Source organism: Oryx dammah, unplaced genomic scaffold (assembly GCF_014754425.2).
Source record: "Oryx dammah isolate SB20612 unplaced genomic scaffold, SCBI_Odam_1.1 HiC_scaffold_19, whole genome shotgun sequence".
NCBI lineage: Eukaryota > Metazoa > Chordata > Mammalia > Artiodactyla > Bovidae > Oryx > Oryx dammah.
The window spans coordinates 70,572,513-70,600,363 of NW_024070203.1; the positions used below are offsets into that span (position 1 = coordinate 70,572,513).

The 27,851-nt window shown below is 40.2% G+C and overlaps 1 protein-coding gene across 1 annotated transcript in view; it reads right to left on the reverse strand.

Annotated features, from left to right (window-relative positions):
• Window positions 1–1,259: 1,259 nt before the first annotated feature.
• ZFPM2 (zinc finger protein, FOG family member 2) overlaps window positions 1,260–27,851 on the reverse strand; it is a 523,384-nt gene continuing 496,792 nt past the window's right edge. Inside the window, exons 6-8 of the mRNA XM_040261893.1 lie at window positions 11,941–12,147; window positions 7,848–8,072; window positions 1,260–4,774 (exon numbers count right to left, since the gene is read on the reverse strand). Coding sequence (XP_040117827.1) covers window positions 2,283–4,774; window positions 7,848–8,072; window positions 11,941–12,147 — 2,924 coding nt within the window. The 3' untranslated portion in view covers window positions 1,260–2,282. The remainder of the gene's footprint in view (window positions 4,775–7,847; window positions 8,073–11,940; window positions 12,148–27,851) is intronic.

Sequence of the window (27,851 nt, forward strand, 5' to 3'; positions counted from 1 at the left end):
GTTGGTTGGCTTTCCTCTTTAAAAAAAAAAAAGGAAAAGGAAGAGATTCGGGAAGGAAGACCCCTTTGGCTTCATCCTCAAAATAGTGGATACAGTCCTAGTCATGATCAATAAAAATATGTTGCCTGGCAGACTTTCTTTTCTTTTAAAAGAAAAAAAAAGGAAGAGATTGGGGAAGTAAGTCCTGTTAAGAATGCCCAGCCCTGCTGGTTTCCACCTGAGAGCTCAGCAGGTCTGCATGGCCAGTCCTGTGGTTCCCAAGGAACCTGATATGACTAAAAGTAGATTCCTGCAAAACTCTACTAAGAATGTCAGTTTGGTTCACCTCACTGTTTAGTCACCGACAGGAAAACATCAGCTAAGATCAAGATTTTACATTTGAAAACAGTTATTCTCAACAAGCAACTGAAGAAAAGTTTTTGACCACATCATCTATTTTTTAATGTTTTGTCACAGTATTTATAAGCTATGTTTGGAACTAGTACCTTATATTCATTATGCTACCAAATTCAATAAGGAGGAAGGATAGCGCATCACAACCTACCTGCCAACAGTGCGTCCTAGCCACAGGTGAGGCTACTGCCTTTCCAGCTGGGGAAGTTTCCCAAACTGTGGTAGACTGCATCTGTCCTGATGTGCGACCGGTGCCATCTTGCCTCCTGAATCACATCTCAGCATCTCTGGATGGCCCATTAGATCTGCCATCATCTAACCAACATTATCTGCTCTTCATTCCCCCTCAACATGCAAACCCTTGGAATGAATAAATGAGAGGTGTGAAAACTAGGGTCTTTTACAAATTGCCAGCATGAAACCGGGGCATCTTTACTCATCAGAGACACTTTACCATACCACTTTGCTGCTGCTCAAAATACAAACCTCTCTCTTTAGCAAACTCCATCTAAAAGTTGGGTGCATGTGACCAACTTTGGTGCCAATTCTTCTGGTAGATTTTGTAAGCCTTTCAGACATTTATGAAATCAGTCTTTTTCTGTGCTACAGGGGTAGAGAACACAAAGACAGTGCTTCTTATATATATTTATAATGAAGAACTTTTCTAGTTCCAGAGCCTGGAGTCTCCAGTTCATTTTAGTATAATAGGTTATATTAACTAGGTGCATAAAAAGGACAACCTCTCCCTTTACTGGTTTGTCATCATGTTACTACATTTATCCAGTACTGTTTTGAACCTACTTATGTTACAAAGAACAGGTATATAGGGTTTCCCTTGTATTTTAAAGAAAAAAAGTATGCCAAACTTCTCCAACAATCTGGAATTTTATTCCATTCATATACATGCATAGTAACAACATTTGTTGAGAAATTATTTCTATCAGAAGTAGAACATTATCTGTGATCACCAGGTGCAGTATTGCTACTCTTATATTTAAATAGATCTTATATATGAATTAAATTCATACTTGCAGCATTGAGTTTAGGGTTTCGATTTAGACTGTGCCTTTCAAAAGATAAAACCGATTAATACTACTTCATTACTTACAATACTGCTTCCAGTAATTTTGTTCATTCTTACAAAGTATTGCATTTAACAGCAAAGGTTTAAAAATTGAGACAGAGCTGCATCAGCGAAAGAAAATACAAGTACTATACAAGAAAAAAATCGCCATCTTCATTTAACATACATGTTTAAGATTAAGAAAATGGACGGAAACGTACAGCTACATACAAATGCAAAGCCTAGTGACTAAGAGACTGTATCTGCTAAAATATAAAGTGCAAACAGAGCCTGATTATCCAAGAATTGAAATCTTAAGGCGAACTTATAGCACATGTGTTTAAAACATCTTTGCAAGTTATATTTTAGCATATACATATATCTGCAACAGCATATAAGAAGAAATCAAGATACACAAGTGCTTTGGAAGCTATTTCTAAAATGCTCTTCTGTATTGTTTGTGACTATTTTCTTCAAAAGCTACTTACAGTGCAAACCATATGTGCTACACAATAACTATACAATAACATTACAAATGACTTTAATATAAAGTTTTTAAATAAAAAATAACATAACCACAGCTATGAATACTGCTGGTAAAATAAATTAATTTTTTTTTTTTGGAAAATGGCACCAATAATACACTTTACTAATGGACTGTAATGAAATTACACCTTAAGTCTTCAACTCAGCCATAATGAATTATCTCCTGATCGCCCGGATGTAATTCAAACAGCTTTGCTTTTTTTTTTTTTTTCTGTACTGGGTAGAACAACATACTAAACACTGGTACGAAAGGTGACTGATGTCCATTGATTTAGTGATTTCATTTGACGTGTTCTGCGGCATGTGATGAGCAATAAAACTTTTTGTGAGTTATAAAGTTTGAGAGGTTGTTGAACTGGATGTCACAGAGCCGGCAGTATTTCCCACTGGTGGGTGCCTGGGTGGAGCCATTCACACTTTTTGCTATACTAGACAACTGGTCCTCTGCGGAGGGAATGCCTGGGGAGACGTTCTCGTTCGTGGCTAAGGGGTTCTCGGAGACCCAGGAGGGAGACTTGTGGCCGTCTTCACGCTGAGGGTTCTGGGCAATGTTTTCTTGCTGGGGGTTGGCGGCAGGGCGCTCTTCTTGCTTCAGTCCACCGTTCACGATGACCATGCCTCGATTTTTGGGCAACAAGGGCAGGGAATCTTTCTTCGGCACAGTGCACCCATTGGAAGAAGCCTGGCTTTTGGGAGATTCATTTTCTGCGTTTGTGCTTTGCTCCACGTCAGCGTTATGGATGGCCAGAGAACCGGAAATGTAATCACTTGGCTTGATTCCATAGTACGGAGAAAGCTGGTCGGCTCCTTTTGCCTTCTTTATTGCTCCAGGGTACAGGCATTGGGGAAGAAACAAATGTTTGTTTTCTTCTTTTGTTGCGATGAGCTGAGCGGCTTCGCTGAAGACTTTCAGGCCCTGCAGCGTCGCTAAGTGGGATGAGAATAAGTTTCCATTGGGGGAGGGCTGCTTCAGATTGCCATTTTTCTCACATTTTATGATGCTTCTTTCATAGCTGACATCCGGGCTGCTTCGTTCGCTTTCTGGATTCGGAAACACTTTGCTGTCGAGCGGAGCCAGGTCGTTCCGCTGATGAGCGGTGACCGGGCAGAAATTTTGCTTGTGGGCCAGGTAGTTCTCCACCTTGTTGAAGCTGATCTTGCACACGGTGCACTCGTGGTAGTCCAGCAGCCTTTTGGGAGACGCGGTCGTCCGCTCAGACTGGGATAAACACTTTTTGCTGAGATCGATGGGGACGTCCATCTCCAGGCAGGAGACGCTGGAATGAGCAGTGTCACATTTAGAAACCGGGACACATTTGTTCATGGCCAGGGAGGTTTCCAAGTGCTTTGAGACAATTCCGGGAAAGAGATCGCATCTTGGGTGGTAGCACTCGCCCAGCCCTTCTGTGGCTTCTTGGGTGGAGGTACAGGGATTGCTGAGGTTGGCTACGTCGAGAAAGCGCTGCTGGACTAGCTGGGGCCTTTGATCCTGTTCAGGCAGGCACATTTCATACATCTTCCTGCGTTTGCGTGTGCGCATGGTTCTCTGCATGGCAGGCACTTTGTTGGAAGCCGACCTCTTGAGTGGAGGGTCGTGGCGCGTCGCACAATAATACTGTTTGTGGACCATGTAGGTTTCGTGCCGGCTGAAAGTAATGTTGCAAGCTTCACAGGTAGTCTTATTTGGGTCACTTTCCCCATCCACTAAGGGGACGCTGGGGGTTTTGACATCAACAGGTTTCCCATTAATTTTATCATCACTGCTATTGGGGGTGGAGAGCTTCTTAGCTTGCGTGGAAAAGTCCTTGTCGTGGCCCTTCCCGTTTGGCCCAATTAAATCTAAAACGGCGGAAGAATTGATGCAGGGTGTTTGAAGAAGTGGATTCTCGGGATCCGCAGAGTGAGTGGCTGGATTGAGAAGACTGATGGAGGGCTGACCCGTGTTGGGACTCACAGCCTCCTGCATCTTCTCTGAAACCCCAGGGAACTCGGGGGACTTGGCCATCTGCTGCCATCGGCTGCTGCAATAATGTTTTTTGTGCACTAGATAATTATCCAAGTTATTGAAGGTTATGTTGCACTCAAAACAGGTAGCCCCCTTGGGCATCAAGGGGCTGTAAATGACAGGAGGGTAGCTACTACTTCCGTGCCTCAGTCGCCGGTGTACCAGTTCAGACATCTTGGCTAAGATCTCGGAAGCTTGAGGGACCATTGTGATATCTTGGGGAAAAGCAAACTGAGATAGAAAGGGTCCCACAGGGAAAGAAGGCCCAATATTAGGCTGAACTGGAGATGAGGCGAGTCTTGGACTAGAGGGCTCAGACTTTATTTTCGTGTAAGAAAAGCTTTGTTTATTGGTTGTAGGCTGAATTTCGGGTCTCTGGTTAGTGAGAAAGAGCTGAGTCTTTTTCTCACACTTGTCCAGCTCCGTGTCCGAGCTCGCATCTTTAGTCTGCATGGCCTTTTGGCTCTGTGGGAGTTCGCTTCTGGTCAGCAAGTCTGTGGCTGGCTGTAAGCTGTCTTCGGTTCCACTTGGAGAGTGTTCCATGTCACTTTCTCGGGGCAGTTTGCTGCCAGGGACATGGAGTTCCTGGTGCTGCAATAACTCCCTCTGAGTCTGGAAGCCAAAATGGCAGTGATTGCATCGGAAGGCAGCTTGAGTGAGATGGGAGAACAGGTGTTGGTGAAAGTTGATCACAGAATCAGCAGTGTAGCTACAGACGGTGCATTTTAGACTAGCACCAGGAGGGAGGAATTCTTCCATTTTCACTCCTGGAGAAACATACAAAATCAGAATACTGAGAACCACACATTTTGGTTTGCTGGTGATATGAACCATTACTAATGACCTCATGTCTTCAACACAGCAGAAAGGAACTGAAATCTTGCCGAATCTCATTTGTGATATTAACTTTTTTCTGTGATACCTTTCACCATATGTGATAATAATAAACTGTAGTGAATACTTTCCAAAGCATTTTCATGAGTATTATCACATTGTAGTGGGATGGGCATTGCTGTTTTAATTTTACAGGTCAGAAAACAAATTCAAGGAGGCTAAAGGAATTGATTATGATAATCAATCTAAATAATCATCTAATAAATTCAGTGATGAAGCCATGCTCAGACCTCAGATTTTATGATTTCTAATCCAATAAGCCTTCTTACCAAACCACTGTGCTCTACAGTAGGAAGAGGCAGGCATTTATTAGAGGTGATTTTGACAACCTGTATGCAAACTAAATAACTTAGTGCACTTAATGTGCTAGAATTAGGTCTTTATACAACAGAATCCAAATAGAAATCATTTTGTAAAGTAATTAACAACATCCTAATGTATCTTTGGTACAGATTTAGAATTTCATGGTTTTGCTTAATATGGGTTATCTTTATCCAGGGCTGATATTCAGCTGATATTTACTAGTATGTTCAACTATATTAGTATACTAATATAGTCATTTCGGACTGACATTTGTGCTGATTGATTATGGCCTGTTTCTGGTCAGTTATTAAATATTTTGAATATCACCACTGACTGGTAGGTAAGTCTCAGTGCAATATTGTGATTTACAGGAAATGTGTATTTGGTCACTCAGATGAGGAAAATATTTCTCTGGACTTTATCCTTGGTTCCTGGCTCAAGACTTCTAAAACTGTTGGAATTTCTGGTGATAAATAAGTCTTTGTTATGTTAGTGAGGTGACTTTTGTAAAGCGCTCAGGTAACCTAAGGATGGAGACTGGTTGCCAGAAGAACCAACCCTGTGAGTAAAGGGTTGGAACTTACACTGCCTTCCACTTCTGGGAAGAAGGGCTGGAGATTAAGTTCAATTGCCAATGGCCAATAACTTAATCAATCATGCCTATGTAATGAAGCCTCCTTGCCCATTCCCAAACCTGGCCCTATTCATCTCATCCATCTGGCTGTTCCTGACTTATATCCTTTTAAAATAAACTAGTAATCTAGCAAGTTAATGTGTTATCTGAGTTCTGTGAATCACTCTAGCAAATCAATCAAACCAAGGGGGTGCTGTGGCAATCTCTGATTTACAGCTAGTTGGTCAGGAGCACAGCAGACTGGTCTGAATTGGGATGAGAGTGAGGGGGGTCCCTCTTGTAGAACTGACCCCTTAATCTGTGGAATTCAATGCTATCTCTTGGTAGTGTCAGAACTGAATGGAATTGAATTGCAGAACACCCAGTTGGTGTCTAAAGAATTACTTGGGGAGAGGGGGCGGGGGGAACCACTCCCCTATGAATTGGAATTGGGAGCTAGATACTTTTATCCACTAAGGTCAATTCCTGTCCCATTTGTTGTCATATGGTTAAGTCAGGCTTGCTTCCTCTTCTCTGCACTCTAGACTTAAATGAGAAATACCTTCTATATTCATAAAATGAATGGCAACACCACCCAGTCCTATAGTGATAAAAGAGGACTTCTTTTATTTTTCTCCTTTTCTCCTTAGCTAATCCAGGACTCATTTTTCTATTGAGCTGAAAAATCTCTCTATCTCTTATTTTTGTTTTGTGTATGACTTTACACTCACTGTGTGAGACAACCAACCTGTTTCTGCTTCCCCTGGTTTATCACCTACATAAAGACAGCTTATTTGTAGGGAAAAGGTAGAGAATGAGTAAAAAGAAAATTGCCTATTTTTATGGGTACAAAGACAAAAGCTTGCACAGTACTAGAGTATTGTAGGTTGGAGTTAGTTGTTTTTTTTTTTTTTTAACTGAGAACCTATTTTAGTGTTTAATTATTCAGTCCAAGCAAAAACAGCGAAGGAAGTCACCCTGGGGTGTCTAACAAGTTTTGTATTCTAGGTGCTGAAGAACTGTGATTCCCAAAACTTGGTTTGCCCTATCCAAGAATGTTTCAAAGAAATACCTAAAATTAATGTAATTATGTACATTTGGTTCACCTCAATTATTTTTAAAATATAGGAATTAGAATACTATGAGATGATACTGATGATAACTGGGCATACAATTACAAAATAAATGGGAATAGTGAAAAAGAGGGGATATATGTATACATACAGCTGAGCAGACACACAATATTGTAAAGCATATATACTCCAATAAAAATTAATTAAAAAAACATGGGAACAGTTGCCACCTTGCTGTTAAGGGAAGGCTTTAAAAAGAGAAGACTTGTTTTTCAGGCTAACTTTTCCTAAGAAGTTTTAAAACATAGCACTAAAAGTGTTTTTATGTCAAAAATTCAACTGTGTTGTTATCATGCACACAGGAACCTTTTACAGATCCATATTTAAAAGTTAATGTCTCTCAAGTGAGATTTTAATTGGATCTTTCAAAATAAAAGCTTTATTTCCATTCAGCAATAATGGAATTTTTGGAAATTCCATTGGAATTTTATGGAAAAAGCAATTTTACTTTTTATGTAAAATATGTAGAAATAAAAATATTTTTATGTACCTACTATTTAGTCCCTGCTGTGTGGGAAAGAGAGCATGGTAAGTTTGCAAAGATCACCTGGCACAGAAATGAATGAATATTGATGACAATATACAAAGGGTATTACGATTTCCAAAACTGATGCTATTTGACTTTAGCTGGAAAAAAACTATAGAGGGCTTTGGCCTGTAAGCTGAGCACTGTAAGTCGTTAGAAAAGAATTCAGACCCAAGTCCTTTGAACAGAGTATACTGATTGTACGTGACAAAAGGTAATAACTAGCTGGTTCAGCAAGTTTAATTTTGAGTTTATAGGCAGGAAGAGACGTATGAATGTCTGTACGCACAACATGTTATGAATGTACATATGTATGTATGTAGAGAAAGAACAGGGTCTCTCGGAGCAGAAGAAACAAGGGAGGCACTTACCACTGTGTGAGTTCAGGTGCATTTCTAGAGCTCGGGCATTTGAAAAGCTCTTGGTGCATTGTGGGAAGGGACACAGGCTGGAAATCTGAGGAGCAGTGTCCTCGTTTTCCTCTGACACTGGTGCGGCTTCTCTTTGCCTTCCACTGCAATAGTACATCAGGTGGGCTTGCAGATTTCGCTCACTGCGGTACCAGATGCCACAGGACTTGCAAGGGAATATGTCCTCTGCAAGCAGAAACACAGGGACACGTTAGCTGCTGCCCACTTAGAGCCATTCACGGGTAAACAGCATTTGGTTCAGGTTTTTTGAGTCTGCTTTCTGGTTCTGAATTAGGTAATCAGACAGTGGCTAGTAAAGTATTGCTGTTGTTCCACCATACAGGACTGAGTTTATAAAGGAATGTTACACTCAATGCAATTTACCTTCCCACAGACTCTTTAGAAAGTGGGACTGTAGGAGACTCCCAAAATAAAGCACAAGAGGTTGATCTTAAATTGTTTATATTGCATTTATGGTTTAGAAAAGTAGGCGTTTAGAAAATAGCAGTATGAAATGTTTTATCTGCTTGATTAAAAGGTAAAGGATCTAATGGCTGCTGCAGTGAAGTGAGCCTTGATGTCAACTCCTGACATCATTTATTCATTTAATAAATTAATTACAGAGTCCCTCCTAAGTGCCTGATTTATGCTGAGTTGGCTGTAAAACAAAATGAGAGGCAAAACAGCTGTTCTTAAGGAGCTTGGATCACTTGGGGCTGGTTAACAGGTGGTTAGATCATTATATAAGAATGTGATGACTGCTCTGATAGAGGTATCTGAGGGGTGTTTTGGGGCATGGAAAAGAGATACAAGTCTGGGAGAGAACTGGAGGGAGGATGAGGTGAGAGAAGGATTTAGAGGGGAGATGTTGATATGCCTTAGCTACATTGTGAAGGATGAAATTAATCTAGTCAGGTGGAGAAGGGGATTGTATTCTTGTAGTCAAGGGATCATTCATGGGAGCCTACGGGGGACTGGGTGGAGGCTGAGAGGCTATTCTGTAATCTCAGGCAAAAAGCTGGAAGAGATGAGGCTGCAGAAGGCAGGGACAGACTACCAAAGCCCATGGAGACTTTTATTTTGGGGGGGCCTCACTGCATGTCATGAAGGATCTTAGTTCCCTTATCAGGGGTTGAACCTGTGCCCTCGGCAGGACTGAGATTGGAGTCCTGACCACTGAACCGCCAGGGAATTCCCCACTGTAGGACTTTTAAAGTTCTGGTTTCTATCTCAATGAGTATGGAAAGTTATTGAATTATTTTAAATAACAGACTGACAGAAACTGCGATGATATAATGCTAACTGTGGAGCAGAATTTGAAGGTAGCAACATTGGAAGGAAGACTTTTACAATAATTGAAATAATCTAAGTGAACTATGTTACAGTTTGAATTGTAACTAATGGCCATATAGTATTTGTTAGGTCATGCTATAATATGTATGATATGTATTTCTCATGGATTCATTCATGGAAAATTTCTGTGTGTGTTTTCACCCTCATTTGTTAATAGGTAAAGAACGTGAGGTTGAGTAACTTGCCATGATCACGTAAGCGGGTGAACTGAGATTGGAAAACCCTGGTGTAAACACTCTTCCATAATACCTCATCGACAAGAGGGACAGAGAGAAGAAAAATTATATTGAGGAAGTAGAACTGACTGGAAGTGATGACCACTAGTTTGGAGGGTAAGGTTTGTCCTTGGTGCCTAGGCTTCTTGTTAGCATTTCTGTGTTAAGTGATGGTTCATTCATCTCTACAGGGAATAGAAGACAGCTGGGTGATGGATTCAGGCTAGCGCATGTATAGTGACCAAATCTGATACTGTATTGTGCAAACTTGGCACCTTTATAGTGAAAGGGGGCATGGATCAGAGGGGAGGGCAGATAACCTTGTAAACTGGGACAAATCCAGCCACACTGGGGTACATGGTCACATTAGACGCGTGCAAGTGGATATTTCTGTGAGAAAGAGAGATGAACATTGCAAAGAAGGCAACAGAGGTCTGAAACTTGCCAGACACAGCTGGACTTGTGATTTATACACTGTCAATGTATAGTGGGTGGTGGAAAACCATGATAGTGAAGGAGACAGCTCAAGAGATCCTGTTGAAGGAGATAAGGAGAAAATTAAGGACCAAATTCTAGTGAACGAGAAGTAAGGAATAGGTAGGTAACAATACAGAATTTCCAACTACAATCTAAATACAAAATTACACCTGGCTACTGTTTATTATTTAACCCTTCCCACCCAAGTTAGTTACATTTACACTTCAGAGGGCCACAATATTTAATAAAGTGGCTATTTATGCAGGATGACTTTAACTGATTAGCGAATTAAAAAATGAGAACAAAAGCCTGTATGCATCCATGTTGATTTATTTGAGATTAACAGTTATCTTGCTACAGAAAGCAAAAAAAGCATAATCTCAAATATAATTAGAATGAACATTCATACACTGAAGCGTCACAATAATATAAGGTGCCCCTAGGATACCTGGTGGGCTTCCCCGGTGACTCAGCGGTAAAGAATCCATTTGCACTGCCCAAGCCACAGGAGACACAGGTTCGATCCCTGAATCAGGAAGATCCCCTGGAGGAAGGCATGGCAACCCACTCCAGTATTCTTGCCTAAGAATCCCCATGGACAGAGGAGCCTGGTGGGGTCCAGTTCGTAGGTTTGCAAAGGGTCAGACACGACTGAAATGACTTAGTATGTATGTACAGGATACCTGGTAACAAAATCATTTGGTCTCAAATTCAAGGTTACTCACTATCCAAAGTAAAGGTCCAATAAAGAAGATAACTACATTTACACTAAGGAAATCTAAAAAATACTAACTTGGGTTGGGTACACTGAATCCAGTGGTTGCATGCAGAATAATTCCAGATACACATGAGAAGTTCTTTATTCTGGACGATGCAGTTACAGCAAGAACATAATTACTGTTGAATATATATATATAAAATACTGAGACCTGTCTGTAGTCTCTAGAATTTTCTGCATTATTCAAAGTCTCAGGCATTTTCAATGACATTTTTGACTCAAGGCAATATTTCACTTGCCTCCTGGCTTCAGCTTCTGTTCTCCTCTTAAGATAAAACTGGTACTCATGTTTTCTCTCAGAGACAGATAAAAGCAGAGTGGACTCTAGATCTCAGATCTTGGGACTCCTGAATCATTGATTTTATGTCATATCAGGTGTCACTATGTGTTCAAGAAATACAAACTAAGTTCAAAAGTCCTTCTAACAAAAGATAATCACAAAGACAGATTTTCCAGGGCATATTTTAAAATTTTGCATATAAAGTACTCTAAGAAGTATTTTTCTTTCTCTTTTTAATTTTTTATATTAGATGGTGTCTTGATTTATCTAGCCTACATTTCCCTTTCATTAGTATATCTAATCCAGAGACGGCAATGGCAACCCACCCCAGTACTCTTGCCTGGAAAATCCCATGGACAGAGGAGCCTGAGGACTTATGCGTTTCACTTTCATGCATTGGAGAAGGAAATGGCAACCCACTCCAGTGTTCTTGCCTGGAGAATCCCAGGAACAGGGGAGCCTGCCGTCTACGGGGTCGCACAGAGTTGGACACGATTGAAGCGACGCAGCAGCAGCAGCAGCAGCAGCAGCAGTATATCTAATCAAATTTGATTTTGTTTCCTTTTTCTTATGTTTTAACTCTCTGGCTCTTAATATCAAAATTATTCTACCATAGAAGCATCAGTGAAAGATGTTGGGCTTCTTATAGCTAAATAGCCTTGAACATTGCTTAGTATAGAATATCAGATTTTCGTTTGTGACATTCAGGAATCCAACATGAAATGAATGAATTTAAGTTCTTTTTATATTCCCATGAGAAGTGATCACACACACACACACACACACACACACACACAGAGTTAAAGTTGGAGAGAAGATCAAATAAAATCACAGCACTGGAGGAAAACTCTGTCCCTGGTTGCCTGTCAGTAGACACTACTTTTTTCTGTCCCATAAATACCCATCACCACTACAAAGCTATTGTACTGGGCTATTGCACTCAACACTTACTATTGACAATAGCTGTGGGCAAAATAGAAGCCATGGCAGCTTGCTGAGGAAGCAGCTGAATTGAGTCCAGCAGGCGCGCCGGGTACATCCCTTCTGTAAGAGTCATCTGACTGGCAGCTTGTAGCCTTGAGTCAAAATCCACCACAAAGGCAATTAGCTCTTCACCCTCAGAGATGGCCTTCGTAGTCGTGCACCAAAGCTGACCCCCTATTAAGAAAAAAAAAAAGGAAGAGAAAGATAGAATTGACATAGAATGCTCCAGCCTGCTGTCCATTGGATTGATGTCAATCACACCTTCTCATGTTTTTCACATCAGTTTCTACTGGGTGGAGTGTTGGATCAAGACAACAGCTGCCCTCCTCTTCCCTTTGTTCACTTAAAACAATAAAACAGCCAGTTATTTTACCAGCGACATGGGTTTATAACAGCAAAGAACTGCAATTCAGGACAGGCAACTATGGCAAACCACATGAAAGTCTGGTAAAACAAAAGAGAGGAAACTTTTTATAGAGAAGGGGAAGTTGGAGAGCTTTGATAAACCAAAAGTCCATTGGAAACCGGAAGTTTGAAATATAGTGGCTTTTCATTGGCTGAGCTGTTGTCAGGTGATGAGAAACGCTTTCTTCCTCTAGCTGAGCGGCATTAGTGTCACTTCCTGATGGAGATACAAAGTCCATCTCTTCCTGTTGGGCTCTGTATTGAAGTTAAGTGGTACTTGCCAGCTCCTGCATCTGACTTCCCTACTCCATTTTAGTGAGGTTTCCTTTTATGAATTTTCATACCTCCTGTGTGGAAAATTATATTTCTGGCATTAAATGTACTGTTCAGTGATCAACATCCATTCCCTGTAGAGAATACTAAGGACCAAGTATAGACATAATCTGTACAGAGTTTTGTCAAAACGTTGACAACTTTTTGCCTTCTGGTGCTTGACTTAATCATGAACTGTGCTATTACATGGTATATACTGCCTAAGAACAAGCATGGTAGGGACCCAACCACAAAATGTATTCCAAGTGAGCCTTTGAAGTTACTTTTCCTGTACCTTACTCCTCTTTTTCTCTCTTTCCCAGACACTGATATATCAGATACTGATACTGGATATATATATGTGTGTGTGTGTGTGTGTGTATTTATATATATATATGATACCTAAAACTACAAAGCAAGTAAACAAAGTTCCTAAAATTTAGAAAGTTTAAATGAAATTCCAGTTAGTTTTGTTCTCTGCATAAGTCTGCTTCCATTTTTTTTTTCCGGAGGGGCGGATGCTAAGTGATCTTTATTTTTATAATATTTCTTATAATACAGCTTCTTTATCTCCCTTTACCCTGACTGAACTTCCTGAAAAGAAGATACACCAAAGATCCTTTTCAAAAAGGCTTATTTAAATAAAGATTTGTTTAAATGAAAAGAACCCTTTCTTCAAACACTAAGATAGACTCTGGCTCGGCGCTTCAAATGATCACGTGTGGTGCATTAAAAAGAAAATTAACTATGCAAGTACATCTTCTAATGTATTGGAATGCGATAGCAAATGCTCATTTATTTAACATGTTTAGACAGGCAAAGCACTTATATTTCGTTATCTACACTCTCAGGCCTAGATACGTATCCTATACAGTTATGCCTGAAATAATATGGCATAGTTGATATGTTATAAAGCTTTTTTTCTCATTGTGTATATATTGCAAGGCTATATATTGTACTCATTAAGCAAGCAAAAATTGTATCCATTCTGATAAGTAATATTGCTCTGTTTATCTTTCAGAGTAACTGCCTTTTCAACTGCACTTCATTTTTTCCACCCTCAAAGAGATCATAGTTTTTAAACAACTTGTGGTAAAAATCGGGTGGAAAAGATAACAACAGCATATGATACGGCACAGTTGACTAGAAGATTCAGGACATCATTTTAGAGAGACCTGGGACAGTTAATTAAAGCAGCCGATTAAATGTTAAAGGCAAGCAAAGAAGACACCATTTGTGACAGTATATTTGTGAAAAAATAAAGCTAAAATTACCGACCTCACATTTATGTGAACATTTCCAAGGAAAACACACATTTACTAAAGGACTAGAAAACAACCACTTTTTTTTTTTTCCACTCTGGCTCTAACATATCTGAAAGAATACAAATTTGTCAAAGTTGTAAAACAGATTCACTTTGGTATTGATTGACTGATTTACAAATGTAGAAGCTGAATGGCATCTTCATGGAATCCGATGATGGAATTCGTGGAAAGTGCTAAGTTGGTGCTGTTTCTGCTGGTGACACCTTTTTCACCTGGGAGGCTTCTGCATTTGGTTGTTCTGCCTTCTCTGATGTGCATACAGATCCAAACTACTCATGGCTCTAGACAAGATAATCATCTGCACCTTATCTTTCCTCTGGGAAACCGCTTATTAAGTGAGTCCGTGTAATAGAGAGGTGGGGAGGGCAGAGGCAGGCACTGCAGTTGAGCCTCTTAGCCTGGTATTTTGGAGTCACGGGATTTCAGCGTTGAACTGCGTAACTTATATTACTGGTAATAGTTTCCCATTTTTGATAAATTTATATTGTTGGTAAATCTAGCTATGGCTATGTTTTACAAAGGAAAAGTTGTGAATTCAGGTACCCAGGAGAAATCAATAGTTTAGAGAAGGTAGCACTCAGCTTATCTTTATCACAGCAGTGAGCTCCATAGCGAGATGACTCTGAATACGTTGGCTCAAACTTTGAACTCAAAAGATCCAGTCAATAAAATAAAATTCGCAAATTATTAAGTGCAAGAGGGAGGAGATATATGTATACCTATAGCTGATTCACATTGTTGGACAGCAGAAACCAACACAACATTGTAAAGCAATTATCTTCCAATTAAAAAAAAAAAGAAAGAAACGTAGAAAAACTTCTCCAAAAAATAAACAAAAAATCATTTTTCTACATTATTAGGCAGCCTGGCAGCGGTAATACATATGTTTTTGGACATGTTCAGTAATGTTTCATATTTTATTGTCTTTGCCATTTTATATTATGGTTTCATCAGAGCATGTCATTTTAAAAGGCTAAATTGGACTGAGAATGTACTTTGCAGGTTTGATGAGAAAGTCAGCTGTTTTAGGATTTAGTCTTTCAGATGAATCATTCAGTTCAGTATTCACTGAACTCCCCACTGTGTGCCAGGCTGGGTGCTTTGGCTTCACACACAACTGACATACAAACTGAATGTACACATATAAACGAATCATAATAGTACATGCTGGTGTCATGCCCTGGTGCTAAAGAAAATGTGAGAGAGGTGAATAGCTGAGACTTCTTGGGGGAGTCAGGCAAGGCACCCAAGATGACTTTTTTCTTTTCTTTTTTTTAATTAACTCAGGAAGAATAGAGGTAAACTAGCTGAAGTGTGTTGGGGGGACCTGGCATCATTTCTGGCAGAGAAAGGTACATGGGTGTGAGGGCAGGGTCACAGAAGAGCCTCTGCTGCTGCTGCTAAGTCGCCAGTCGTGTCCGACTCTGTGCGACCCCATGGACGGCAGCACGCCAGGCTCCCCGTCCCTGGGATTCGCCAGGCAAGAACACTGGAGTGGGTTGCCATTTCCTTCTCCAATGCATGAAAGTGAAAAGTGCTCAGGGGCTGGCAAACCCGGAGGTTGGAGCCTGAGGGAGGAAACAGGTGGATTATGGGAAGTGTCGTGCCGGAACCAGCCTGTTCTGGATCACAGGGTGGGATGTTCTGTTTTGTGTGCTGTTGATGTCAAGTTGGTAACTTGATACTAGCCGCTGTGAGAGCTGTAGCATTTGCTGTCAGAACTGGAAACATTACAAATCAGGGCTTCCGCCCACAAAAAAATTTAGAAGAGGGTGAGACAGTTGTGATGTAACATAAAAACAGTTGTGTCTGGCTCATGGTGGGGAGATGGTGTGCACTTTTTTTTTTTTTCAGTGAATGAATGAACAAATTTTTGACCTGAGCTTTTCCCCCTCAGAATATAGATCTGAGGGTCACGAGGAGAAGAAACTGAAGGGGTAGCAAATGTTACCTCAAGGCTGTTAGGAGGCTGTTTTACTTAGTTCAATTGTAAGAAGTGTAAATTGTGAGGTAGAAGACGGCCAGTTTCCAGAGACATGGCTGAGAGAGGACTGGGGTGATTTCGTGAGATGGACAAGAAAAAGGAAACTGTTGAACATGACACAGAGGTTTCTGGTTTGGGAAACCAGATGATGGTAATCCCATTAGCAACATAGTAAAACTGGTATATTAACAAGTAGTATTATGTAGACAATAACATACCATTGGTATGAATTAGGAATCGTTTCTTTGGGCCTGATAGACTAGGTAGTTGATGTATTTCTCTTCTATTTTAATCCTATTGAGTATTCTGAGGTGAATGACAGTATCCTCATTTAAGAGCTGAAAAAATTGAAGCCTGGAGAGGTTAACTCACTTTCTCAAAGCTATCTCGCTTTGCAGAACCGTGATTTAGATTTCTGTCCGTCCACCTCCATAGCCCAAGTGTGCACGTGTGTGCGTGTGTGTTGTATGTATGTGTGGATGTGTATTGATGGAGATGAAATTCGGCTTTGAAATGGTAGAGTTTGAGGTACCTGAGTGGCTTTTTGGCGGATGTATCCAGGAGGCAACTGGACCTAGGGGAAGAATAATGCTAGAGAAAAAAAAATAATTTGGAAGTCATCAACACATTCTAAATAACTATGGGTGTTCTTTGAATTGGTGGGGTAATATACATGAAAAGAAAAAAGAATGAAGATTGAAACTTGGAGAATCTAAACATTTAAGATGTGGGTAGAAGACAGGCAATTATTTAAAGACATAGAAAACATATATTTGGAAAGGTGAGAGGGAACCAAAAAAATAGTATCACAAAAGCCAAGGGTTGGTTCTTGGAAAGAGCTTGGACAAATTTTTTAGATGATGAGTTTAGAGCATACAACTTGAGGAAGCCACTTATATGGAGAGATATCCCAAGTACTGTAACATAGTTTTATTGATTCAAATAAAATATTCTAAGTGTGACTGCTAGTGAAGATATAATCCCATCTGAGGAAGTATGAACACTGGAACCAGACTCCTGGTGTGCAAGTCTTGGCTCTGCCACTTGCTAACTCTGTGACTTTGAACTTGTCACCTAAGCATTCTATCAGTTTCCTCAAAATTAAAAATGGAAATGATGATAATAATACTGAACTCAAGGTATTATCATGAGGATTAAATAAGGTAGTACAGGTGGAAGCTTAAGAACAGCACCTGCCATCAGTTCAGTTCAGTTAAGTCGCTCAGTCGTATCTGATTCTTTGTGATCCCATGGACTGCAGCCAGGCTTCCCTGTCCAACACCAACTCCCAGAGCTTACTCAAACTCATGTCCATTGGGTCGGTTATGCCATCCAACCATCTCATCCTCTGTCATCCCCTTCTCCTCCCACCTTCAATCTTTCCCAGTATCAGGGTCTTTTCCAAAGAGTCAGTTCTTCACATCAGGTGGCCAAAGTATTGGAGTTTCAGTTTCAGCATCAGTCCTTCTGATGAATATTCAGGACTGATTTCCTTTAGGATGGATTGGCTGGATATCCTTGCAGTCCAAAGGACTCTCAAGAGTCTTCTCCAACACCACAGTTCAAAAGCATCTGTTCTTTGGTGCTCAGCTTTCTTTATAGTCCAACTCTCACATCCATACATGACTACTGGAAAAACCATAGCTCTGACTAAAAGGACTTTTGTTGGCAAAGTAATGTCTCTGCTTTTTAATATGCTGTTTAGGTTGGTCATAGCTTTTCAGTAAGTGCTGTATAATTGTTAACCATTATTCCTTTTGGTTTGGTTTGGGTGGGTCTGTTTTTCTCATTTCTCACTGCCCTGCTAAGTCCAAGAAAAGAAATCTCACAGGAAAGAAAACACAAACCTATGAATTCAGTGAGTACATGTGTCTGTGCTTCATGGGAGAAAACTAACTCATTTCAGAAAAAAAGATTAAGGCTGCATCATTTATGGATCACATACCATATCTTGAGCAGTTAGAAACTAACATAGTTTCTAGCAATCTACATGGGGCCAAGGAGACAGGAGAACCAGTTTCCTACCCTACTGTTTTTAGAGCTAGGTAAATACAGCCAACTCTCATTTAGAATTCAATGGAGGGCAGTAGTATTCATCTTGATTAGGAAACAATCTAAGTGCATAAAAATGATAAATCATGTTGATATTTAGGTTTTTTGATGTCTTTACTGATTGCCCTCATGTTCAATGGAAACAAATCACAGAGTATTATTTGGTTTTAAAATGAGACCACCGCTACCAAAACATAAACAAGAACACACAAAGAAAACAAACCAAAACCCCCAAACAAACAAACAAAACCCCAGAAAACAAGCACTGGCAAGGATGTAGAGAAATTAGAACCCTTGTGCACTAGTGGTGGGGGTTTAAAATGGGAGAACCACCCTGGAAAAGAGTATGACAGTTCCTCAAAAAATCGAAAATAAAATTACCTATGATCCAGCACTTATACTTCTGGGTAAATACTCAAAAGAATTGAACACCGGGTCTCAAAGAGATATTTGCACACCCATGTTCAAAGCAGCATTATTAAAAATACCTAAAACATGGAAGCAACCCACTGTTCACTGACAGAAGAACGGATAAGCAAAATGTAGTGTATACATGCAGTGGAATATTATTCAGCCTTTAAAAAGCTGACAATGCTAAAACATAGATGAGCCTTGAGGAACTTGTTATAAATAAAAGAAGACAACCCCAAAAGGACAAATACTGTAGGATTCCACTGATACGAGGTACTCAGGGTATGCAAAGACAGAGACACAAAGTAGGATGGTGGTTGCCAGGGGCTAAGGCAGCAGGAGTGAGAAACTATTGTTTAATAGGCAAAGAGTCCCTTGGACAGCAAGGAGATCAAACCAACATCTGCAGCTGAAGCTCCAATACTTTGGCCACCTGATGTGAAGAGCCGACTCACTGGAAGAGATCCTGATGCTGGGAAAGATTGAAGGCAAAAGGAGAAGGGGGCAGCAGAGGAGGAGATGGTTAAATAGCATCACAAATTCAATGGACATGAATTTGAGCAAACTCTGGGAGATACTGAAGGACAAAGGAGCCTGACATGGCCATAGTCCATGGGGTCGCATAGAGTCAGACACGACTTAGCAACTGAACAACAACAACAGCAAAGGCCAAACAAGAGTGAGGCCTTCTTCCCTCAGTTTTCCTAATGAAGCTACTTTAACTACTGGTGGCACAGTGGTAAAGGATCCGCTTGACAACGCAGGAGACACGAGAGGCCTGGGTTCGATCTCTGGGTCAGGAAGATCCCCTGGAAGAGGGCAAGGCTACCCACTCCAGTATTCTTGTCTGGAGAATCAAATGGACAGAGGGGCCTGGAGGGTTATGGTCCATAGGGTCACAAAGAGTTGGACACAACTGAGCGGCAGCAACTGACAGCTAAGACTAGCAGAATGAAGTTTCTACTGACACGCAGCTTACTTTCTTTGACCACATTAACTATTTTCATTTGAATGAACTTTAGATGCTTGTTAGATCTGAAACTTCTGAGTGTCTCAGCTCCTGGTGACTTTGTTGATTTGGATTTCTGTCTGTGTTTAGTGTTCCTCTCAACTTTCTATGGATGTGAAATTTAAGGAATCTAAACAGATGTTTTCTGTAGCTTTCAAATACGGTGGTATGTTTAATGTCTCCAGATTTAAACCAAGAGGGTTTTCTACATACTAATCTACATGAATGGTATATTGATATAAACACCAATAAAATTATGTAAAAGTGTTGGGCTTCCCAGGTGGCTCAGTGGTAAAGATTCTGCCTGCCAACTCAGGAGCCACAGGAGAGGCAGGTTGGATCCCTGGGTCAGGAAGATCTCCTGGAGGAGGAAATGGCAACCCGTTCCAGCATTTTTACTGGGATAATCCCATGGACAGAGGAGCCTGGCGGGCTACTATCCATGGGGTTACAAAGAGTTGGACACGATTGAGCAACTCAGCATGCATGTAAGTTGGGTGCAGGTATGGAAATATCATATATGTTTACTTGATAAAATTTTTACAACTTTCTTTTCACAGTAATTCAAGAATAAATGATCCTGGTCTAAGGGGTTATATGCTAATAATGAAGTATTGCTTGCACCCAAAATCACTGAAAATTTATTTGTCCTCAGCAGAAAAATGAACTAGAAAGAGTGCTTGACTTGTGGGTGAGAAAATTTAGTTCTAGTCCTGACTTTATTAGTTATTGTGTGGTCTGGTAGAAGCCCTTTAGCCATATCTATACCATGACAGTCTTTAGCTAGGTACCCCTAAATTATTATCATCAAGTTGTGAGCAACTTGTTATGCTTCTGTGACCAAAGTGCTAATAATAGGAATAATCACATATATATTAAGTGGTTTCTATGTGTTCTGCACTGACACTGTGCTTTGCATCCATCATCTTAATTTCTCCCGAGAAAGCAGTTAGGTGACTTTTGTTTATTCCCATTTTACTGTGGGATCATGAAGCTAGAATTTTACATAAGCTGTTGAAGAGCACACAGCTAGAGGGGATGTGGAAGAAAAGGAGATATGGGAGATGGGATTTTGAACAAGGCAGTTGGGCTCTAGATTCTGGATGAAATGCTAGGTGTCACAAGTCACAGTGCTATCTGATGTTCACTTGTACCTTACCTTGACTATTCAGAATCACTGATATCTCTGAATCAGAACTAAGATAGCTCATGCTCTTACCAGGTGGTGCGAGTGGTAAAAAAACTCGCCTGATGATGTGGCAGACATGAGACATAGGTTCAATCCCTGGATCGGAAAGATCCCTTGGAGGAGGGCACAGCAAACCACTCCAGTATTCTTGCCTGGAGAACCCCATGGACAGAGGAGCCCAGTGGGCTATAGTCCATGGGGTCGCAGAGTCGGACACGACTGAAGTGACTTAGCATGCACATCAAGATTTACACGGTGAAGGCAATGACACCCCACTCCAATACTCTTGCCTGGAAAATCCCATGGATGGAGGAGCCTGGTGGGCTGCAGTCCATGGGGTCGCTAAGAGTCGGACACGACTGAGTGACTTCACTTTCACTTTTCACTTTCATCCACTGGAGAAGGAAATGGCAACCCCCTCCAGTGTTCTTGCCTGGAGAATCCCAGGGATGGGGGAGCCTGGTAGGCTGCACGGAGTCAGATACGACTGAAGTGACTTAGCAGCAGCAGCAGCAGCAAGACATAGCTTTAAAATGTATAACCACAATATGGAGAATAATGTTCATCTTTGTGATGTGGAAGTAATGCCAGGTTATCTTCTATCATAACAAAGAGCTTACACTTAGTACTAACTATTTGCTGAGTGCTAGTGTAAATATTTCACACCTATTAAATATGGATATAGCATTTGCCCAAGTTGAGTTGGATACTAAAAGACATCAAAATTCTTTATAACCATGACTGCACAGTACATTTACCTGGGAACTCTTCATCAACACTGGTTCCTGGGTTCTGCCCCAGATCAATCAAATCAGAATCACTAGGAGTGAGATCTGGGCTTCATTATTTTTCAGAAGCTCCCTGAAAGGCTTCCTATGCTTCTAGAGTTAAGGATCACTGGCATAAGGGTAAACTATTCACAGTTTGTACAGAGTAGAAAGAGTGGAACTCTAGGAACAAAAAAGTCTCTCTTGATAATCAAATATTTCATAGACTTGTTCAAACAGTTCAATAGAGAGATGTCTACTCTGAAACTCAGAAAATGACAACTGAAAATAGCTTTGAATAATATTTGAAAAATATGGGCATGATGAGTGAAAAGGTATAGAAAAGTGGATAAAGAAGGTAATGACTTTGTATCACCCTTCAACTGCATAAACCAGTTAGGAATTTAGTTAATTTGTGAATTGTATTCAGCTTTACAATGTTTAACTCTATTATTTGGAAGCTGTGTAACTTATTATTAGAAATGATTAATAACATTGCAAAGGAAAAAAAAAAACTGAAAGATCATATCATGCAAACCAGAACAACAACAACAAAAAATCAGATTCCTACTGCCTGGGCATGAAGTCTTTATCAAATGACATCAGGCACTAAAGCAGCTGATACCTTCCTTGATTCTACCAAATGGAAAGATTATTTTAGGATCTCTGCTTGCCTCTAGTGCTGCAAACGCAGTCACTCTCCCCAGTCTCCACACCCACACACCACTCCCTTCACAAATAAAGGGCAAATACATTCGAGGTTCCACAGAAAGTAATAACTACCCAGACCTTGATGTTCTTGAAAAACCATGTACTCACTGTTCTAAGTAATGTTTATGATCAAAGTTCTTGTACAAACAGATACGGTTCCTAACAGGAAGCTTATAAATTCTTCTCATAATTGCTGTCAAAGCTGCAGTAAAGTGTACTACAAGTTTTGATAATAAAGAATAAAGTCACAGTTCAAACTCGATTATATTTTGGAAATTCACGCTCCTCTTCCTAGAAGCGGTGGCCTTAAATATCTCGCCATCCTGCCAAATTTTTCACTTGCACTTTTTATTATTTATGAAATCAGTGTCTGCACAATGTCAGGCAGACCTCTGCTGATAAACTCTAATTAAGATTAAGACAAGCCTTTTGGAAAGGATCCCATCATTAGCAAACATGATAAACACAAAAATACTCCCTACTTGTCAACCAGGAGCAATTCAGTAACCTAACACTATTATCTGTTGCTAGGTTACAGAGCTGACAAAGCTTCAATTATATTGTTCAACCATACCTATAGAGTTCTGTATAAGCAAAATGTATCCAGTATAAAAGCATTTAACTTCGTCCATGCTCTCTGCAATTCATGCTTCCTTACAATGGTAAAACTCAGGTTAATAATTACATAGCATGCTGAAAAATCTTTTCCATGTGTTATGTCTATACATGTATCTTTCTAATTTATCTGTGTGATTGATAGACACTTGCTGCTTTGTAAAAATAAGGAAATGCAAGCAATGTGAAGCTGTAAACCTGAGCACAACTACATCTGGGCTCATCAAGATATGGACCTAAGCTTAGCATGAAAATATACAGCAAATTGAACCAATTAAATCACATTTAGATTCTGTATTAATATTAGTCTGCCTCAGTATGTATAAGGATAAGGAGCCTCAAGCAATTAGATAGAGATGCCAGTTTAGAACTTTATTTTGAGCTTAAAAAAACCCCAAACCCACACACACTCACCTAACAATACACAAGGAAATCAGTGGTTTTCAATACTAATTTATTCTAATGGATTTTCTAAGGATATTTTAAAAGTTGAAGTTGGTAACTTTTACTACACAGCATTAAGTCATTAAAGCTTACTTCTCTTTATTGGACTGGGAACACTAAGGGGAAAAATCAATGAAACAGTCTCCAAAAATACAGACATCTGACAGGGGAAAAAACAAAGAAAAACTCATGTATGTAAAAAGAGAAAGTCTATGTGAATCAGACCTTTGAAATTTTTTACTGTGGGTGATTTTGTGTGTGTGTGTGTGTGTGTGATTTTCATGGAAATTTAGAGAAAAGGTAATTACACATAAATGAACCAGCATTTTAAAATAGCTTTGGTGTAAAATATATACTAAATTCCTACAGCATTTGATTCCTTAAGATGTACAGTGATATTTCCACATTAACCTAAAAGTCTGTTTCCTTCATGTGTGTGAAATACAAGAAGAAGGTGGTCAAGTGATCAGAGTTCAATTAAGAAAGATTATATATTGCTCTATAGAGTAAACCTGGAGAAGGCAATGGCACCCCACTCCAGTACTCTTGCCTGGAAAATCCCATGGACGGAGGAGCCTGGTGGGCTGCAGTCCATGGGGTCTCGAAGAGTCAGACACGACTGAGCATCTTCACTTTGACTTTTCACTTTCATGACTGGAGAAGGAAATGGCAACCCACTCCAGTGTTTTTGCCTGGAGAATCCCTCCCATGGATGGAGGAGCCTGGTGGGCTGCCGTCTAGGGGGTCGCACAGAGTCGGACATGACTGAAGTGACTTAGCAGCAGCAGCAGCATAGAGTAAACCATGATCCTCTTTAGGCATACTAGCATAAATCCATTCTCTGGGGGAATAAATGGGCTGTTGAACACACACACACACACACACACACACAGACATTGTTTGTAGAAGCAGAAGAAACAAGGATACTTGTTTGTCCATTAACTTCTTTTTTACCTAAATAATTTGAAAATCCAACATGATGCCCACTTATGAAATTTAGTCTTGTCACAACTAGGAAGGGATTGGGCAGAATAATTCCTCCAAAGCTAAATAATTGTCCCATTTCAATATCGCAGGTGTTACCTAGATCTCAAGGTAGGGACATTCACACAGCACATATATCTATATGTAGCCAGGATGTTTAATACCAATTTTATAATGAATTCTAATCCAATACTGTTGAAATTCTTGACAGTGGAGTAGTGCAAGGTACAGAACTTATAAATTATGTGTGCCCCTTCTTTGCAAACCGCTGTGGAGGTTTCTTTGTGCATTGGCAAATACAGTAGGAATATGAGGTATTGTGTGGGTCCTCCTGCACAGCACCTGATAAAAGAATAAAGAGCTGTGACATATTCTTAAAACAATAGAGGAATTAAAGGGAAACAATGGGCCAGCTGCTTCATTAATACAATCAAAAGGGAGCCCAGCACAGAGGAGTCCAGATAATTAAGCACCACTCTTTTAGACCTCCTTTCTAGAATAAAATTGCTTTAAAATGCATTAACTACTTCATAGTTGTTAGATAGATCTCTGCACTTGTTTATTTAGAGTTGATTAATGCCTTTTTTCCGTATGCAGCAACATGCCAAGTCATCGTCTACAATAGTTTTTGAATAAAATAGAGTGAGGATAATTGATAAAGATCTGAACCATACACAGCAATAAATCAAAAGCATTTTGCAAAAGGTCTTTCCTGTTTTTAAATAATCTTTAACATTTTTCATTTGTACTTATAGGCAATGCAGGGCGTTTGGGGGCATTTAACTTTCCCATGCTGGCTTTCCCGACATCTTTTTATAGAACATCCTAGCAGTTCCTGAGAGAAGGAGGCAAAAATCAGACTTGACCAGCAACTCTAGAGTGTGCCTTTGGTTCGGGGGGTGCCAAAGAGAAGGGATTTTGCTTTTAATTCTTCTTTGCCTTTTGCAACCAAGAGGGATGGACACATGGCAGAATCACTTGCCAAACGCACGATTCATCCTTCATTAACTTGATTATAGAAAACAAAGAAACCAACTTTTTATGCGCTTTATATTAAAACACAATTTACAATTTAAGATAGCAGGGCTTTTCATTCTTCAGCCTTTCCTGTGATGTCAGTAGAACATTTAATTGCTTAAGAACTGGCAAATTGGGAACGGAATAGTGTGCTGAATGTTGACGTGAGAATAAAACTTCACACTCTGCTTTTCTCCCAAATATTTTTAAGTAGGCTTATGTCAACCCAACATTAAAATTACAAACTTTACTGAGTGATGTGGTCAGTTTAAGTAAGATTTACTCTCTTCTGTGATTTTAGGATCTTAATTGAGAATCTCAGATACAATTAGAAAGAAGAAGGCAGGGAGATAAATGAATAGACGTACTTAACGGTATTTCTGAGATTGAGAAGAAAGATTTTTGCTTTTACACATATGTTATATATGATTTAAAATTTATCAGCTGGAGTCATATTTCCAAAGACTTCCCTGGATTATGTCAATATTTTAGAGGATATGAAATATCTAATTCCAGCTATGAAACCTGATTCTGACTTCAGGAGCTAGTTTCCAATTAGCTTGATAAGTTTTGCTTGTCAATCAGGAAATAAAAACATACAAATTAATAGTCGGTGCGAACAAAAATGACTATTGTGCTGTGCAAGTTGCTTCAGTCATGTCTGACTCTTTGCTACCCCATGGACTATAACCCACCAGGCTTCTCTGTCCATGGGATTCTCCAGGCAAGAATACTGGAGTAGTTTTGTTTCAATGAAGCCCCAAATTTAGTTTGTTAGTGTGAGAGTAAATTAGATAGACATGAGTTTGTTCATTGGCTTAAGATCAAGTGACTCTTTTCAAGGATATATCTTTGAACATCTCAGTTTTATAAACCGTGTCCTTACAAAATGCCAACAAACTGATAAATACTGTATTGGGAATGTGTTACTGCAGGCTTCCCCGTCGGCTCAGTGGTAAAGAATCTGCCTGCCAATGCAGGAGATATAGGTTCGATCCTTGAGTCAGGAAGATCCCCTGAAGAAAGAAATGGCAACACACTCCAATATCCTGGCCTGGGAAATCCCATGGACAGAAGAGCCTGGCAGGCTATAGTTCCTGGGGTCACAAAAGAGTCAGCCATGACCTAGTGACTTAATAACAACCACAATGCATTATGCAAAAATGCTACATTGAAAGCACCCTCTTTCAGCAAGTATTTTGGAAGTGGGCTTAAGAACGTCATCTGTGAATTGTCATTTTAAATATTATATGCTGTATTATTTAGCATAAATTCAACAGATAACATTGGTTTGACAGAACTCAGAATTAAGAAACATGAACACCCTCATTAATCGAGAGGGATTATCTGTGTGACAAATAGGAAATATTATCATCCCATTTTATAGTCAATGAAATCAAAGCCAGCCTGTTAAACAAGTGTGTTTCCTAAACTACCCTCCTATCAGAGTGCATTCCCTGGCCCAAACTTGTAATAGATCCCCACCAGGTCTTTTGGCTCATGGTGTGTACTCTCCCAACAGAACTTCTATTTTTTTCCGTAAGAAAATGTTGCCCACTGAAATACTTGCTTACCTTTCCCTTTGAAGAAGCACAGGAAGTCCCTTTCAGAAAAGTAAACCGTGTTTCTGTGATCAGTTCCAGGTTTCAGCTGAAGCGTGTAGGTGCAGAAAGTTTTGCTTAGTTAGTAAGAAGGCACTCAGCATTGCCTTGGGGGCTTCCCAGGTGGCGCTAGTGGTGAAGAACCCACCTGCCAATGCAGGAAACAGAAGAGACGTGGGTTCGATTCCTGGGTCGGGAAGATCCCCTGGAGGAGGGCATGGCAGTCCACTCCAGGATTCTTGTCCAGAGAATCCCATGGACAGAGAAGCCTGGCAGGCTACAGTCCATAGGGTCACAAAGAGTCAGACAGGACCGAAGCAACTTAGCACAGTACACAGTGCTGCCTAGAACATCTTCTGAACTCACATGTTGAAGGTCATGAAACTCAGGTACCCTATTTGAGGTTTTAGGCAAGGAGGTGTGATGTTTTTATGGGATTTCAGCAGGAAAAGATTTGCTCATGGAATCTTTTCAGCATCCCTGGGCTTTGTGCTCTAGTCTAAGGTGGACGGTGCCCTGATTTTGCAGGAGCTTGCCATGGTGCCATGAGGTGGCTATCAGACTGTCTGGCTGCCTGACCATCAAGATTTTAAACAACTAGCCCACAGGTGACATTACACCCCAAAGGCAATCTGTCAAGATTCCACCTGCTGTTGATAAACTGATTACAAAGCTGCTTAAGACTCTGCTTGTAAACAAAAGCATTTATCAACTAATAATTTGCAATAAACTGATGTAACTCCCAGCTGAGCCCCTAACTGTAATTGTCTTTACCATCTGCCTATTAAAACACCATTCTTCATCAGCAATCAGGAGCAGAAGGAAGGAAATCTCCACCAAAATACACAACTTGCGAGTTTATGAATAATCTGAGCGCGTACTGCACTTTCATTACGACTCCTGTGTTGGGGAGGCTTAATTTTCATTCTTGCCTTGCCTGGGAATGCTCAGAAATTAGGTGGAGGAGAAAAAAAAAAAAGAGCGGAGGGGAAAGAAAATGAAACATTGTGCCTACTGCTTTGCAGAGGAATAAATTATACAAGTTCATCACG